Below are 17,350 nucleotides of genomic sequence, written 5' to 3'. Positions count from 1 at the left end.
TTATTAATGAGTAGTGGCAGTAGCAGCAGAAAGCGCACCCTGGTGTAGCAGAGCGAAAGCGGAAGGTCTATTGTCAACAGCTGGAGCAAACGTTAACTTCCGCGATGCGTAGTTTGGTCGCGATCACGTTCAAAGTTTCGGGTGACTACTTCCGCGTAATGAAGCCGACGACATTGCGGTTGACTCATTGCAGTTTTGGGCTGAAATCACGATCAATGTGCAGCAATGTTTTAAACAATTTCCTGTTCGTGAGTAATGCAAGGTCACATTGACGCAGAAAGCGGAGGACATTTTTGATGAATTATGGAATGTGGCGTATGTGAAAACATTTATTCGTGGAACGGCATTGGAGTTATGCGTATGTTTAGCCGAATATTTGGAATTTTAGACTTTTGAATTCAATTTATTAAATTGTCTAAGTTACATTATACAAAGTGATAATGATTCACAGATTCATTTTAAAGTTTTGATTCATTAATTCTCATTTGAACTCACTTGAAATATCAATTCTGACAGAATTGTGACACCATTTGATGGCTATCTTCTAATATCTTGAGTTGTCTCAAGTGTCATGCGAAACTTGCATGAAATTATCTGATATGTTTGTAATAAACGATGGTAGGAATTTGCAATTTATAATGCCTAAATTGGAAATCTTATGTAAAATTATGTGCCACTTTTGTAAAATCATCTAATGCATTTCTTATAAATGGTGACGGTTTTACGATGTGATTTGAATCTGCGCAATTACTGGCACAATGCAAAAACTATAAATAATAAACCAATTTTACATGTTCACTGAAAAGATGAAACATATTTCAAGTTCGAAATTTCTCAAAAGTCATAATAAGACAATACAAATTATTAAAACAAATATGCTATCTTCATAAACAAGTTGGCTTATGATAGCATCCTTTACTTATCACAGGCTACGTGCTTCAATTCCAATGCCTGCTTAATATGAAGCAAAACATATACAGCATACCGTAAGCTACTTACTCGTATCCAGCGTAATGCTTGCTTCTCACGCACAGCGGATCGTTTAGCTCATCTGTGCAATATCATCATCATACCGTGCACGTGATTACAGTCGACTTATTTGCTCGCAGGAACGATTTTCCAGCAATCCCTCCTCACCTGATCATTGCCATGTTACGCGCCGGTCAAGACGCGTTACTGTCACAGCGCGATTTCGTCACATAAATCATCGATCCTCCAAACACACACACGCACCGGGGTCGGTATGATTCGCCAGCACGGTCCGCCACCACTTAATTGACAGCAATTGTGATCATTTGCGATCATTTCGAGCGGTCACCATCGGGTGCTACAATCGGGCAGCGTTTACCGCGGTGAATGCCCAGGAATGGTAATCAGGTTCGGTTCTAGCCCGGCCGCAACTCATCCAATCACACCAGAAGACGAACCTAAAGCAAGGCAGCAAAAAACAGGACTCGCACCGTCTCCCATTCGGTGAATGTTAATTGCCCCTTGGTCGGGAGTCGGAGGGAGGTGTGCAAAATATGGCCATCGTGAATGTGCGACAACTTGTCAAACTCGCCGGTTGACGGTTTGAAGTGACAAGCGTAAAACCAAACACAGACCAACCATTCGGCAGGCGGTGCATTGCTGGCCGCCGGTTGTCACGTTCAAGGACTCAGTCGGTGCAGATTCCCGCGGGAACGCTTGTCATCGTCTCGGCTAGGGAGCGTAGAGAAGATCCCGCCCGCGGCTCGTCAAGAACGTCTTGAATCGGATGAGCATTCTTCTTACGATTGGTTGCTTAGTACCCGGCGACTCTACACTCCAGCGTTCCGGGCTCTGCACTAATTATCCTATCGTCTGCCGGTCCGACGTTCCTGTGCGGAAGATGAAGGAATGTGCAAAATGAAGAGATTACGTGTCGCTTTTCATTTTCCCATGGAAAACCTTCACTCTTTCTCCAGCAGTCTGCGACGGGGTCTACGTTACGGTCCACCCCTTAAGGGTCGATCACATTGAGCTGGATCGGTCGATACCGAGACTTCACTTATATTCAAATCTCCCACCCAGCTTATCGGCCCCGGACACGCTCGGTCCTATTGATTTAGGTGGGGATTCAGATTTGCAGATCGATTGCCAGGGATCTGATGCCGGTTTAACACCGCTATCGGGGCACAATCATGACTGGGCACGGACACCGGAGTCTCCCGGGGGGGAGTCCGATTATTGCGGAAATTGAAATATAGAGCCCAGGCATTAAACACATTCACAGACTCGCCCGTTCTCGCTCGATCGGTGGTACCGCCGGCAAGATAACGATCCAACCATCGAGTCCAAATGATTGCTATTGTATGGAAAAATGCGAAAACCCGGCATGAATCGATTTCCCGCCCCGCCAACCTCGGGATACGTTAGGTTGAAATAGAATAAAATGCATTTGCTGCACAATAGCGTCCGTGCGGGTATATTGGGAGAAACGTACCGGGAATGCAAGGCATTGGCATTGTGCGGGAATGTGCAGCAATAGACAAAATGCGGCAATAAAAAGTGGCACGGGGGTTATGCATTCGTGCATTTGTCTCCACTGGCAATTGAGATTTTTATTTCATTCGTAAATTAAAGTAAACTGCGAGACAACAATGATCTGTCCGCTGGCCACACACACACCGACTGGCAGGAAATTTGAATTTGTGTTGCTGGAACTGCTGCAGTTAATAAATGAATTAGTGGCATAATGTTTGCTTGCTTAGTGAAGCACATTTGCCAAGCAACTTTCCGAAATTATTTATAACTTCAATTCGTCGTGCTTATTTCCTTCTACGAACTATTAAAAATAAACATCACCAGTCGCTTTCTAGTTGCCAACCACGAGCGGCACGAAGTTTAAGTGAGAAAATTAAACCTCCAAAATCTGTCCGCATAGACGAACGTGGTACCACCACAAAACGGTCTATTAGGTGTGCTTGTTGCCGCGTTGTAAGATAACATCGACGAGCTCGTTAAATCGTGAGATACTAATTTCACCGCCATGTTAATATGAGCCACGCACTGGGTCAATGGCTATTGTAGCGCATTGTATCAATAAATGGTGGTTTTGATCTTGGAATATTTGCGCCCTAATGTCCACTACCCTTCATCATCATCCCTCGCACAATCCCACCCGTTTTCGTTCCCTTTTTTCGCTGAGTAATGTACGCCCCGGCTTTGTTGGTCGGTTTTTGCGCTAGGAAGCGGGACACAAAACGGCTCAAGATAACAATAAGCAACGTTGATGGGATTTGGCAGGACCTAATCGAATCGAAAGCGTACCCAAGCGTAAGCGTACCCGATGGGCCCTCGCCCACGGAGTGACCACCGCAACATCAAAAAGGGTCACAACGGGTTGTGGTTTCGATCGATACGGCTTGATACATTTGACCACCCGTTCCACCCGAAGAGGGTTCGCATCACAATCGCGGTCCAATTAATCGCTGTCGGCAGGGATGGCAAAATAAAGAAATAACCGGGACAACCAGAACATCCAGCACGGTCCGGATCGGATGACCTTAATTTGACTTTGGTGCTGACAAGCGTGCAGCGGGCGCGCGTGCATACCAAACCGTACCTGCAGCTGCATTCCAGGTCCAGATGCGCGAAAATCCGGTCCGCAGCTATACACGCCACCCGGATGATGGAGAGCCTTGTGGAGAGATGGACGGTTTTTGGGTTGTATTCGAACGGATATTCATTAGAGACCTATATTTTAAGTGCTTCCGATAGAACATTTTAATTGTTGGAGTTGTGGAGCACCTGAAGAACTCGGCCAGCGCAACTGTAGTTTGACTTTCCAAGCCTGGGCCATGCGAGATAGGCATCTTCGTCCATGCTCGACATGGGTTAGGTCGGAATCGGCACAATGTTTCCTCTGTAACGGCCGCACGAAAACGGGTTCCATTCCCCCATCGCGTCACGTGAGGGCTTCGAGAGCTGAGGTGAAGATCGTGATCGGTTTTGCCAGTGCGGTTGCACCGTAATGCACCTTCACTTGCTGGCCAACCGAAGTAGAGAAGAAAAAACCCTGTGAGAACGGTTGGTTAGGCTGGTTTTGATTAAATTAAACATAATCATCACAACCGGGGCGCTTATTGTTGATGAGATTCCGCAACAGTGCCGCTCTGTCCGTCCTCGGCGAGATCAGTATGATAATTGGAAAATCAAATTCGAATGACACGCGAACGTCGCTGTGTTTGCGTAACGTTACGGCACAATTGGTTGCGCTCGGGCCCGATCGTATTGATTGATTGATTGGCGTTTATTCAAGGCGTATATGAGTGGCTCCAAAAAGCTCGCATGGGAAGGTCGTAAAAGGTGGACTTCGGTTGGAGAAGGGAACTCCATAGTATCGACGCGTTGTGCCACGGTCCAAGCCCGGGTTGGGAACGAAACGCCACCCAGACAAAAGGTCCAATCTTACCTAACCCCTAAAATACGTTTGATAGGTCGTGATTGGAGCGATTACCAGTGTGTGTTTTACTCGCTCGACTCGCCTGCACCTGTGCTCCTAAAACTCACCATTTTCCCGGCCCACAGCCCACGGTCACGCGCCTGGGCTTTGTGCGCGGATTGACCACAGATTTACAACGTCGTCGAGCTGGCCGTTTTTTTTTGAAACGGCACACCGACAACGCAGCAACGCGGAAGTGGGTTACGCGGTTCGGGAGGTTTGGTTTTGGGAAGGAACGGCAAGCAGCAACAAGCACGTCCCTGCCTAGGTCGTGATGAAAGTAGAACGAACAGATTAATCCGTTCCGAGCAGGGCGAGCAATCGCCCGAACGGGTCCTGTGCCTGGTGGTGGCTGCAGTAATTTGTTCCCTAATGATCCGGCTTCGGGTTCCGAAACTGCACTGCAAATTGCGATGCAACGGCAAGCGAATGCAGGGGAGAGCCGCTTTTTTTCTACTTCTTTCGTTCGCCAATAACTGGGCCAAGATAACGTGACGAACGATGGTGAGCCACGGGTGTACATTAGTGTGGTATGATTGTGCCCTTTTGGACGTCCGTATTAGATCCGTTGTAGTTTGTTGCACTGTGGCCACTTTCTGCTTGCAAGCACTTTATTATGTTGAACTAGTTTACTTTCGCCAGCGTTGTGAGGATCGATAGAGAGAGAGTGAGTGAGGTGAGCCCGGTGTTCGGCATCGTGCATTGAATCACGCCGATCGTCGACAAAGACGTTAGAAGTCGGCACTTTTGGGGGGGGGGGGGGGGGTGCAGCGATACAGCATGGATCTACCCTTAATGAGGGCCAACAAAGCACGATTATCGAACAGGAAACGTACGCGGTATCGCGATAAAGCTAAAGCAACCAAACCGGCTATTGCACCATGGCATGCTTGGTTAAAATGTTCCCTCGCCTCTCGCGCAATATCTCGCGCCCATATCGTACCATGATCGGTTTGTTTGACATTTTCCAAACCGGATTTTCGTTCGCTGTTGAACTTTACAGCAAATGGTTGCTTGTGTTTCTAATTTTCAATGACAATCGTTCAAATTTTTAACCGTGCAAGGTTAATTATTTCTGTTCCCATTGAGACGCATTGCTCGGAAGTCCTTTTGGGGACATCTGCTTGTCTAGCCTACATTCAGGCGCATATCACAAATTCCACAATTCCTTGCAATTCTTCGCCCAGATCTTCATTTCCAATGCACGTTCAACGGAAGCAAATTTTCGTGGCTCCATTTACGGTATGACCTTCACATTCCAACGGTACGGTCTGCACCCCGTGCACGTACGGAACGGCACCTGATACGAAATGGTTTCTGATGGAATTACGATTAAATTGCAATGCGAACCGAGCTCATCCTGTGTGCTGCACCGCACGGTACCAATTGATTTAATGCTAATTGTTGTAGCTCACCGATCACCGACCGCCGCTCGCGCACTCGATAATAGACACGTTAGTCACCGCTTCCTAGAAATGGACGGACGGAATTAAGTCTCGGTTGCGATCGCACTGTGGCCATTCTCACGTACGGTACGGATCTAGAAAGAGATAATTAATAGCGCGTCAACCGTAACCTTCCCTCCGCACCTTCCGATCGGGGCAATGATAGCGATTGAGACGCTTAAATCAACACGGCGGGAAATCGAATGTAATTAAGAAGAATAATGTGCGGCACCCGGGATGTACCAATCGAGGTGCATTAATCAGCGTACAAGAACGGTGGGGATGTATGATGGGGGCATGATGCTAGCCGGGATGTGCAAGAAGCTATGGATTCTCTTTGCTATTTCCATGCAACGCAAACCGACAGACTCAATCAATAGCTTTTTCAATGCGTGCCCAACAACGTGTGGATCGAGATGAAAAGTCTTCCACGACAGCTTGATGCGTGTATACGTCGATGTTTCTGCCATGCAGGATTCATGTCGACTCTCGCGCGCGCATATGTCCTTGGGCGTACGTTGTAATCAAGACGGTGGTTAATTCATCCCGCAACATAATGCATAATCGTTCAAATCCTTTTCTGCACGTTTCATTTGCACAACACAACCGATGGCGCCGTTTCGGAGCGGTGAAGCTGCTGGCCAGCTAAATGAAACGCACATTGATTGATTAACGTGCTGCGTGCTAAGAATGGAGCTGTCAAACTGACTTGCGAAATGGACACGCTCGTCGATGCCATCGACTGCCAGAGGCGTTACAGTGTTTATGTTAAAAGCATGATACGGAGCATCCTTCGCGCTTTGCGTGCCGATCGAGTGGGAACGATCGCAGGCAGAGGTGTGAAACTAAATTGGATGGCGTTAATGTTTAATGTACTGTGAAGTGGAACGTATCCGGGTGGAATGGATCCTCATTTTGTCCTGCGCATGTAACGCATAAGCACATTTATTTTGATTCTTATTTCAATAATTTTTTCCCATACTTTGTTCATTACGCAATTTATCAAACTGTACCTTGAGCGTGTTTCATTCAGGAAATACTTTTATTACATTTTTAATTAACATTGCTTGGAGTGCACATCGAATCGGTCAGCGGCATGAACTTATCGTCCGTATTAATGCAAACAAACGGCTTCCCGGCCACTGACACGCGAGAAAATGCTGTCCAACCATCACGGCCCTAACCAGTCGATCAGGGTTGTCAATTGGGTAGAATTGATGGCACAAACCGTGCATCCCGACAGGGAACGGTCTACAATGTAACGCCCGCTGCAAAGCGCCAGAAACCGGGAAGGATTACAGTGGTGGGCAACATTAAGTGCGTACTTGAGTTATGTTTTAATTCCGCTTGAAAGTTTTTAGTTTGTACAGTTAAAGTTAACACACGGTCGTTTTATTATAGAGTAAAGTTATACAAGACAGTTCTGCAAGCCTAATAGACTTGCCAAAGGACTTTCGCTAAAACGGTTCTTTGGAAGGATGAACCAAAAACTCGAACTGTTTATTTGAAAGCGGAGAGTTCCTGTTCTTAGATCGACTGTAGAGCTAAAGTAGCCTCACATCCTAGTCAAAGGAGAGCATGGAAGACTATATCTGATAGACTGGGACTGATTTTAGCGAGGAGTAGTGAGAAAACTCGTGAAAAACAACGAAACAACAAAGATTATCACATCAACTTCATGTTGGAAAATTTTGAAACTTCACTATTCCAGAAAGGTCTTGAGGTTACTCGTCTAGGTGCTAGGCGTGGTCTTGAGTACCATCAAAAAGACCAAGGATTTCGTCCAGTCCTGAGGGTTCAAATAGCTTGAATGGCCTTTCCCAATCCTGTATTCTCAAATGCCTTGAGCTTTTATAAATGATTCCAGCATTAATATTCAACGATCCTGGAGAAGAAAAAAAATATCGGAAAACAGCTCAACATCACTTCCAACGTTATCGTTTCGAATGGGGAAGTTTGTTTGGTGAATAGAAATTAGTAGCAATTAAGATAAGTGTTTGATACACCCCTAAACATCGTACACAGCTTTAATTAAGATACATGCCCAAACATTTCCACCTTTCTTTAGACACTGAATCAAACTGACTCTGATTTAGCATGATTAAGCCTAATCTCACTCCCATTTAATGGAACGGTTCTGTTCTGTTCCGTTTAGTTCCTTTTTTTTCATTCAACCCCTTTTTCTTAGAAAGGGTGTGCCGGGATCGTGATCATGACCATCATCAAGCAAAGGGCTGTTTTTCGCCCCCCCACTTGCCCCTTTCAATCTCATCCGCCCCCTCCCAAACGGATGACCATCTAATTCAGGGCATCTGGGTGATGTAAGGTCACGATCGATGCCACCGATACCGAAAGGGCTGAAACTGTTCCCATTTTTACCTTCGCCACCATCCCTGGCAAAGATCGCCACATCCCTTGAGCGGATCGATTGAGATGGTTATTGCGATTTAAATGCTTCCGACAACGAAATGGGTTACAATTTTCCAGCACTTATCGGGCCCGATCGCACCACTGTGCCCGGCCCGATGCCGTTAAATCTAACACTTCCAGGTGTTGTGGCTGATGTTGATATGTGTGCGCGCACGAGACCACGGTTTTGGGGGTTGCTGGATCTCGCCGATTCGGGAAAAAAGATTACGGGATAAATTGAATCGCCCCTCGGTTGCCAATGGTGTGTGTGTGTGTTGCTAAACGTCGAAAGAATGCTGGCCCTAGAAATGGGAACGATCTGGTGCAGTCACTGTCGCTGGAGGATATGCAACGGGAATGCAAAAGCAGTCGCGGTACGCGGGAAAGCAGAAGAAAATTGCATACTGCTTGAAGATGCTCGTTGTGTCCCGGAAGGGAATTCCACAAATGGCAGCTTATTTCGTGTGGTTTAAGGGCATCGCGTTACGATTATTAAAATTAACCACAACCCTACCCGAGCGGCCATTAATGTGTGCAAAAAACGAACTCTCTGACTTTGCAGTCGCATTACGACACGTGCCTTTACAAGCGTTATTAAAAGGTGATTTAAAATGATTAATTTTAAACACGGCTTTACCTTCCAAAAGCGGACGAATTTAGCAATTTTTTTAAATTATTTCAATTATTTATCAATCATACGTTCCTCTTCGTGCGATCGTTCAAGTCTTTCTCTTTACAGTGATCGACTCCGAAAACTCACGACCCTGCCGTCAGCTATGAGCAACCCACTCTACGGGCCACAAAGAAAACGCTAACGCAAACAAACTGTCCGTCCGATTCCTGGTTGCAACCGTGCAGTGAAGTAACATCTGGCTGGATACACTTACCGGAAGCTTCGCGTTTGCACGTTTTGCCCACCAAACTGGCGATTACCCGCGCCAGTTGGTTACGGGGCAAATGCAACAAAATAACAAACGTACAACGAGCTTCGGCACGGTCGCCGAGCGCGGTGTGTCGGTGGCATGCGCACGTAAACTGTTGCATGCAGCTGCACGTGTAATGGGGCGATTGATAATCGCAATCCACTAGGGAAAGGAAAATATCCCGAAGGAAACAAATTACGAACCGATAAGACGATTTGGCTAGTGAGCGCCCACAATATTGACGTAACGGACAGAAAAGAGGTAGTGTTTCGATGTCTACTCTCAAGAACTGATTTATGTACGAAAGCCAAAAATGCTTGAGAAAATGTGAAGATCAAACTGTTCAAGCAGCTGGCCAGCAATGATTGCGCATTGTATGCAGGCGGTGAGGAATGTTTATCAGAATTTTCACCCAATCAGCTACCAACCGCACCCAAATGCCCCAACAAAACCGACGCCCATCTTTGTGGGTCACCCGGTGTGTGCAGCCCGGCGAATGGTCACGCTAACGGGAAACATCTTTTCCACAATAAAACGCACCCCCTCCCAACCGACTGACCACCGGTTGAGCTAATTCTTGTCAGAATCCAAAATTTATCACCCTTCCCATTCTATTCTACTGCGCTGGAATGGAGAGTGGCGCTGGAGCCGGGAAAGCAACGCAGGAAAATGGAAGCGCACGCGTTCGCGTCCACACCGGGTCGATTTTGTAGGTCGCCGGCTGGCGGTTTTTTGTACCTTCCGGTCCCGGCACTTTATCCCGGCCAGCACGCCAAGGGCACGGTTCCGGACCAGATCGGTCGCATGGTACCATTATTTGTAATCCATTATCATAAATTGCATTGTTCCGCATAAATTGCATTATGCACGCGTTTCGGTCCCCGCCTGCCTGGGGACGTGTTCGGGGCGTTGCTGCGGGAGCTGCGAGGAGTTGCTTTCAGAGCATAGTGTTGATGCAAATTTTATCGCAACCGTACGGTGGTTGTACCCGGGCACCGATTCCGACCGCAATGCCACCCATGACCCATGGACAGATGGGTCAAACCAATATTCGGGGAAGGTGTGGGTGTACGACGTGCAACAATGTGGAGTTTGACCCGGTAGATGACCGCCATTGGTGAATGTTGATTACGCTGAGCTTCGTTAGGAAGTTTAAACTTGGAAAGGTGTTGTATCAATTGAATTGATACAAACATTTAGTTACATACAACATGCAATAGATAAATTGGAAATTAGGACTTGCATAATGAATCTTCAGTGAGGAATCATTCAAGCCATTAGGCAATTTTTTAAAGATTTTTAGGCATCTTCAAAAATTCATTAATCAGAACCATGTTTCAGAAATGCGTAAAATGCTTGGTGATTCATTAATCTACGAGGACTAATGATCCTCTAAGAATTCATAAAACTTTGAAGATTCCGAAATCTTTGAGGATTTGTGATTATTCAGTAAAGAGGTCGAGAGAAATTGAAATTAAACTAATTAAAACGAATTCTCGATTAAATCGAATTCTTTCGTTTCCTGATGATCTTCGTGAAGACTGTCTATATGCAGCCGTTTTTCCACACAACAGTAATGTGGATACTGAGTGAGAATGATAGCTCTTTCATCGGTGAGTGGTTGAAACTCACATGCATATAAACTCCATCACAAAGAATAAGCCGGAATTAAGGTATTTAGCTAAACATTTCTGTCACTAAATTAATTTAGATAGTGAGCTGTTTCACTCAAGAATATTTATAACTCACTCAACAATTAAATCAGTTTAAAGTAAAAATCAATTTAAAGTCAGTGAAACAACTTACACTGTGAGTGTCATTCTGAGTCAACGCATCGGTATCATCTCACTAAGAGTTGATATTCCCATTCAACCGAAAGCAGAATGCTTCAAGAATCTTAATTAATAATTATTAGGGATTAATTAATTTTTGAATTTCAAAACTTTATTTCTTTTTTATTAAAACATTTTGTTTTGTTGATTAAAAAAGCAAGAAAGCTGTTGGGTTAGCATTGGTGAAACAAACCAATCTATATAAAATATGCAATTAACACACAGCCATACTAAAGCCACAAAGCTGCATTAAACATCTTTAATATCATTAATCAAATGGCTTCACGCAACTCACAGCATTAGTACCGCGCATGTCTCCGGTAATTAAGCCGAACCCTCCGGAACATAGCCAGAGGCCAAGCCTGTCAATGTAGCTTAATGAAAACATACGCAAGGAGTATTACACAAATAAATAAACTGCAATTCAATCGTCATTCGCCTAGCAATGACATTGTAAATTGATCCCTAGAGAAAGTTTTCCTCGCTTCTCATCGTAAGGGCACAACTCACACACACAAAAAAGAAACTAGACGACATGTTGGACTCTGAGTGGTCGCCGTACCGCACCTTCGATCGCACGATCGATCATTTCAATCCTTCCGCTGGCGATGACAACGATTTGATCGTGGAAACGAGGGGGGAAACGGCAAACGATTTGCTGACAGCGTCCACCGAAAAGCAAATCCACTCGCAACGGCTCACTGTCAGCGTTCGTTTATTTATCTTCGTCCATCCGCCGCATGTCCGAAAGGTTGCTTTTGCAGCAAAAAAAAACAACGGCAAACTGTTGCGAAATCATCGATCTTCATCGATCGACTTTTCCCCGAGCATGAACGCAGGGGACCATGGCTCCATGGCGATGCCGTCCCGGGGACGGTCAGAGCTCGTAATAATTGAGATGCTTTTTCACTTTCGCTTTCGCAGGCGTTTGAGTGCGCTGTTGTGGCGTGGTTCTTTAGTCCGGGGCGTTGTCTTTCCACGGGTTCATCGTATGCATTCTGTGCTGCTAGAAGTCATTTCTTCCAGCCGTGGGGTCAGTGTTTTCGAAGAAACATCAAGATATGCTCTACCTACACCTCGTTGCATCCCGAAGCCACGAGAAGGCTCTCATCATTAGCATCGGACCGTTGGTATGAGTTTTCGGTTGAACGCTACCGCTGCAGGCTAAAACCTGCAAAAGCTTTTAAGCGGCTTGCGGCTGATGACTTATTCATCGCCGTTCACTGAACGCCCGCGAGTTACATACGCGCTGGCCCAGTGTCGGTCAACGTCGAGCAAACTGCTCACCAGCACAATTCGTTTCGTCTGTGTAGGAGGAGCAACACGGCTCGGAAACAAAGAACCAATCTGCACAGCACAACAGCGCACCTGATCGGATGCGTTGATTCGTTATTGCGCATTCACCGGTCAACGCGATCATTTAATGTTTTATTATCGAACGAACGCCACGAAATGGAAGGACGCTGGACCGAAGATGAAAGATGCGCCCGGTCGAAGGTTCCTTACCGGCTGCACAACGTTCCGTTTGCTACACTTACAATCAAGGTCACGGGCGAAGGTCATAGAACTACCCCTATCAGGGTGGCGGCGTTGACGCAATAATGCCTGCACGATCGTCCAAGTCTCGCTTGCAGTTTATGCCGCAAGGCCACAAACCATCGATATGCAGTAAACCTTTTTAATGCAGTAAACATTCGATGCGACGAGGACGCATTGCCGTCCCAAGACACCGGAGTGGCTTTGTTTGCGTGTCTCGAAGGGCTACATATGAGGCTACGAAACCATATCGGTTTCAGGTCATGTGAATTCGGCGGAAATTGTGCGGTGCTGTGGTTGGAAAAATTGAAAACCAATTCCAAATTAATAAGCGAAGCTGCGGACGGATTGATGATGACGAGTGTCTCATTAGTCTTGGTCCAATTGCCGCTACTCCGTTCGTGACACTCGATTCGAAGCGTATTCGGTGGATTGTGGGGCCTTTTTTTTTTGGAGGGCGCTTTTTACAAAAAAAAAAAACATTCCAAATCAATCGAAATCTGAACGACACCGGTGGATGGTTGGGAATTTCGTTGCACGAAATGTTCCACCTTTAAGTGAAAAATTTGACGGTGGAAGCAACACCACCATCTCGAAGCGAGACCGCCCTTAACGCATGCCGTTTGCGCTGGATGGATTGCAAATTTTAGGTCATCATTTGATCTGTCTGTGCTTCCCCGTTGAAGCAGGGAAAGTAAAAATAACAATTTCCACTTTTTCTTCTCAAGCACCTGGGCGAAAGGTGGAGGAGTGTGCGGTACGGTGTGCGACAGAGAGATGTGAAGCGAGATCTAGTACCCGTTGCGTTGTGAAGGAAGCTTGGTTTTTAACATTCGATGATACTTCAACACGCTTGCACGTTTTGAAGCAAGTGTGTTCCAGATTTGGGCTTTTGTGCGCTTTAAATTTGGAAAGGTTAGATAGCAATAGCGCGTATGGTGTTCAGAAATGGTGTCTTCAGTTCCGAACAGTTCGGTTATCTTCGAATTAAACAAACAAACAATCATGCAATCTCCAACAAAGGGTTCGTCGCTTATGTTGAAGTCTTTCGTTTTGTGCACCCAAGTCACCAAGCAACCGGCGCAGTTTTGCAGCCTCGCAACTATAGAAACGCATTTAAATGCTTTAAAAACACGACAATTGGTCACATACCAACCCCTAAAAAAATATTCCAGCCTAATGCTGACTGCTGCCTATTAACAAACTCATTAATAACACGTCCGAGCGAATCGAAGCATCGTATCGCAAATAACATAACAGCTCATAAAGCTGTCACCGCAGCACCGCCGCGGGGTTTGTACAATTTGTTATTACATTTTAACGAGCCCCCATTCCTAACCGTTGGCAAATTGTGTTCTTCTTCTCTACCCCGGCGACAATACAGCGCACGGAGGAACGCTCCGTACAGTTGGCCGTCCGTGTGCACAAAACGTTGGAGCTGGCGGACGACAAATTCTACGTTATCACATGCGGCAAAACAGGATTCGCTAGGTAAGTACTGCGGTGGTATTTCCTTCCCTGTAACCCAGCTACACATTTTCCATATGACGGTGCAGTTTTGCTCGGAGCGAAGAGGTGCCACAGATAGGGGATATAAGTGATATTACGCCACCCCGGGCGCGATTAGCGCTAATGAGATAGAAACGTGTCATGATCGTTCTAGGTGCGTCAGACACACGGGCGTGCTTCGCACACTAGTGGCCAGCGTGTCGTGTCCGGCGCACCGAGAGTAGACTTCTGTTAGTAGGTGTAAAATTTATGGAACATTCTGCAAAACCGTCGACCCTCGGTCGATCGAACGTGCGTACAATCCATGACAGTGGCCTTCATGAATATTGCAGTAACAGAGACTGTGGCCCGAAGCAACCCTCACAATCAATGGTCGCGGGGGCCTCTCACGATCCTATCCTGATTGAATAACTTCGCTGCCTTCTTGGCGTGGCGTTCCGATGCATGATTATTCCCGACTGGCAATCGCGGTGTAAAGATGTCTTGCTAATGTCTTCATCGATCAGTCACTACTTACGTGGGATTAAGCGAAGAGTCTCCTCACATCGCCTTGAAAACGTTGCATGCAAAATCTACCCTGAAGGATCATCTCTTACTTATTCATGGCTGCTCCTCACTAATTTCTCGCCTAAACTAACTAACTCTCCCACAGAGATGACAGCGGTGCGGTTGCATTAAAGTTCCTGGACAGCACGGGGCGGCGTGTCCGGGAAACGGTTTACAACCGGGAGTACACGATCAAGGCGGAAGTTACCAATCCCAACGGCACGTACGGTATCCGCGTAAAGAACTGCTTTGCCTTCAACAAGAAAAACATGACCGTGGTGCTGATTGACGATCGAGGGTAAGCGTTTACATAGCTCTGTGTGCTTTTTTCTTTTTGGATATCCTATACGAATGAGAGTTTTTATTCCAACTCAACTTCTCACCACCCAGCTGCCCATTGAAAAATGACACGATGACGCGGTTCCGACCGAGTGCGGATGGTACCAGCGCAACGGCACAGATCAAGTCGATGTTTAAATTCTCCGAAGGATCCGAGGTACACTTCCAGTGCGATGTCGTCCAGTGTAATGGGCGGTGTCCCGATGACGAATCGATATGTACCGGGGATGCGAACGCGTTCGTCAAAACGGCCCGCGCCTTAGGTCAGGAAGACGACGGAATGCTGCTGGCGGCCACGACCGTCTTTGTGATTGATCCTGCCTTCGCACCGGGTAAGAGCAGCGCAGAGCAATTCACCGCAAACAACCTTTAAGAATGACTCTAATCGTATGGATTTCTGCAAACAGTTATCTCACCAATCTGTGACGACACGGGAATTCGTCCGCACTGGCTACTCTGGCTGACGATCGCACTCGGCGTGCTGTTTCTGATCATGCTACTGATGAACATCTTCCTCTGCACGGCCATGAGCTGCAGCTGTGCGCAGACTGAGGTAAGTTGGACGGCAATAGAAAGTACTTCCCGGTGAACACTCAACACTCTTCCCCGTCCATACTTGACAGATCATCGAGAAGGAACCGTCAATCATCGAAGAGTACGATCCGTACCGAAGTTGGCACGGGTCACAGTACGGATCGCGTTACTCGCTGCATGGTGGCCGCGAGGGTGGCCACAACAAGGGTTACACGAGCGGTGGCAGTACGATCCACTCCAACCGATCGCTGCCGATCGACTCGGACCATTACGCGATCGTACACAGCCGACCCGGTTCACGGCATTCCGGACTGCACGGACATCGGCCACGTGGACCACCGAGCAATATGTAAAACAGCTGCTTCCATTATGGGACGATAAGCTTAAATCACTTGCCCCAAAATCTGAAACGGTTGCGCCTGCTCCAACTCTTTCGCTTTTCATAGCCTTACGAATAGGAGGATCGTTTGATGGGTTGAGCGAAGATGCTGACCCATTGCATCGTTAGTACGCACAGTGAAATTGTACATAACCGGACGTGCGTGTATGCCAATGGTGTGTATGTGTCTTGTTTTCTTTTAATATTAACCAACCTACACTCCGCGTACTCCCGGGAGCGAACAGTGTAATCTCGATCATCCTCGGTCCAATCGAACAAATATTGCGAACGAAAGATTTCATGGTCTGCATAAGTGTGTGCAGTAGCGTACAGCATCGGCAGAAGATGCAATGAAGTGGTTTAACTTAACTTATACACTACCGATAGCGCATCAATTATTCGACGTGTTCGCTAACTCTTCACAAAGAGGGTTTTGTACTGCGGTTAGCATACCACCAGGCGCAGACAATGGTAGTGAGCATTTTTGTTTAATGTACCGAATATCGGCCAGCCGAAGACTGACAAATGCCATGTAAACGTACGTCATTCTGCTGGATTTTTTACAATCTACCATCTATAGAACAGAAAAAAAGCAAAACAATCTTCCTTATCTGAGAACAAAGCAATGCAGCGAGGAAAATGATTAGCACGAGTTATTCGTCTGCACCGCTTGCACAAAGACTAAAAGATGTTGATTTAATTACCACTAGCATTGGATGGAATAAAAGACGTTGTATCAAGCATGATACGCGACCGTAACAAGAGTTAGTGATCGAAGTGTAAAAGTTACTTTAAACAATAAAATAAACCATAGGTAATATACTAGTAAAACTAGCTGTAGTGGAGGTACAGGAAACTGCTTCATCGCAAGCAGCGAAAGCAGCAAATAATGAGATAGATTAATAAATGTAACCCTTCACGAAATGATGATCATTTTGCAAACGATGTCCTTCCTGCAGCAGTAAGTATCAATACAAAAGTAGTGAGAAGGTATTTGCTTTTAAAAAATTGTAAATTTTTGCATAAGACAGAATAGTTAATAAAAGTACATACTAATACGATAAAAAAACGTTTTTTCGGACTGCATTTGGGCATACGGGATAAAAGTTGCTATCCGAAACGTCACTATTTTGCTGGGAAGTATGAAAACCGGTTTATTAATTCCTACTGCAATATTATGACTTACTGAATTAGGGTTACGATTCGCAGTATCGATAACAAACCGCCCGCTTTATCGATGAGTTTTGCCTACCGTTTCTACTCGTTCTTACCGTCTATCTTACGATGTAAACTACACACTACAAGCAAATACCGCTGTGGAAGCTGTACAATTTGACGCAGCTCAAACATATGTGTACCGTGAAAATGAACCGTTCGGCTTGAGATTAATCGTACGATCTGTTGTGTTGATGTACTGGACAGTTTCCAACAGA

General features: G+C 46.1%; 1 protein-coding gene across 1 annotated transcript in view; it reads left to right on the top strand.

Annotated features, from left to right (window-relative positions):
* Positions 1–17,071, top strand: part of LOC128299767 (uncharacterized) — a 35,856-nt gene extending 18,785 nt beyond the window's left edge. The window contains exons 3-7 of the mRNA XM_053035838.1: positions 13,995–14,101; positions 14,772–14,963; positions 15,056–15,336; positions 15,412–15,557; positions 15,628–17,071. Coding sequence (XP_052891798.1) covers positions 13,995–14,101; positions 14,772–14,963; positions 15,056–15,336; positions 15,412–15,557; positions 15,628–15,891 — 990 coding nt within the window. The 3' untranslated portion in view covers positions 15,892–17,071. The remainder of the gene's footprint in view (positions 1–13,994; positions 14,102–14,771; positions 14,964–15,055; positions 15,337–15,411; positions 15,558–15,627) is intronic.
* The last annotated feature ends 279 nt before the right edge of the window (positions 17,072–17,350 follow it).

The sequence above is a fragment of the Anopheles moucheti genome, chromosome 2, assembly GCF_943734755.1.
Source record: "Anopheles moucheti chromosome 2, idAnoMoucSN_F20_07, whole genome shotgun sequence".
Lineage (NCBI taxonomy): Eukaryota > Metazoa > Arthropoda > Insecta > Diptera > Culicidae > Anopheles > Anopheles moucheti.
This window is presented reverse-complemented; position numbering and strand designations above follow the sequence as displayed.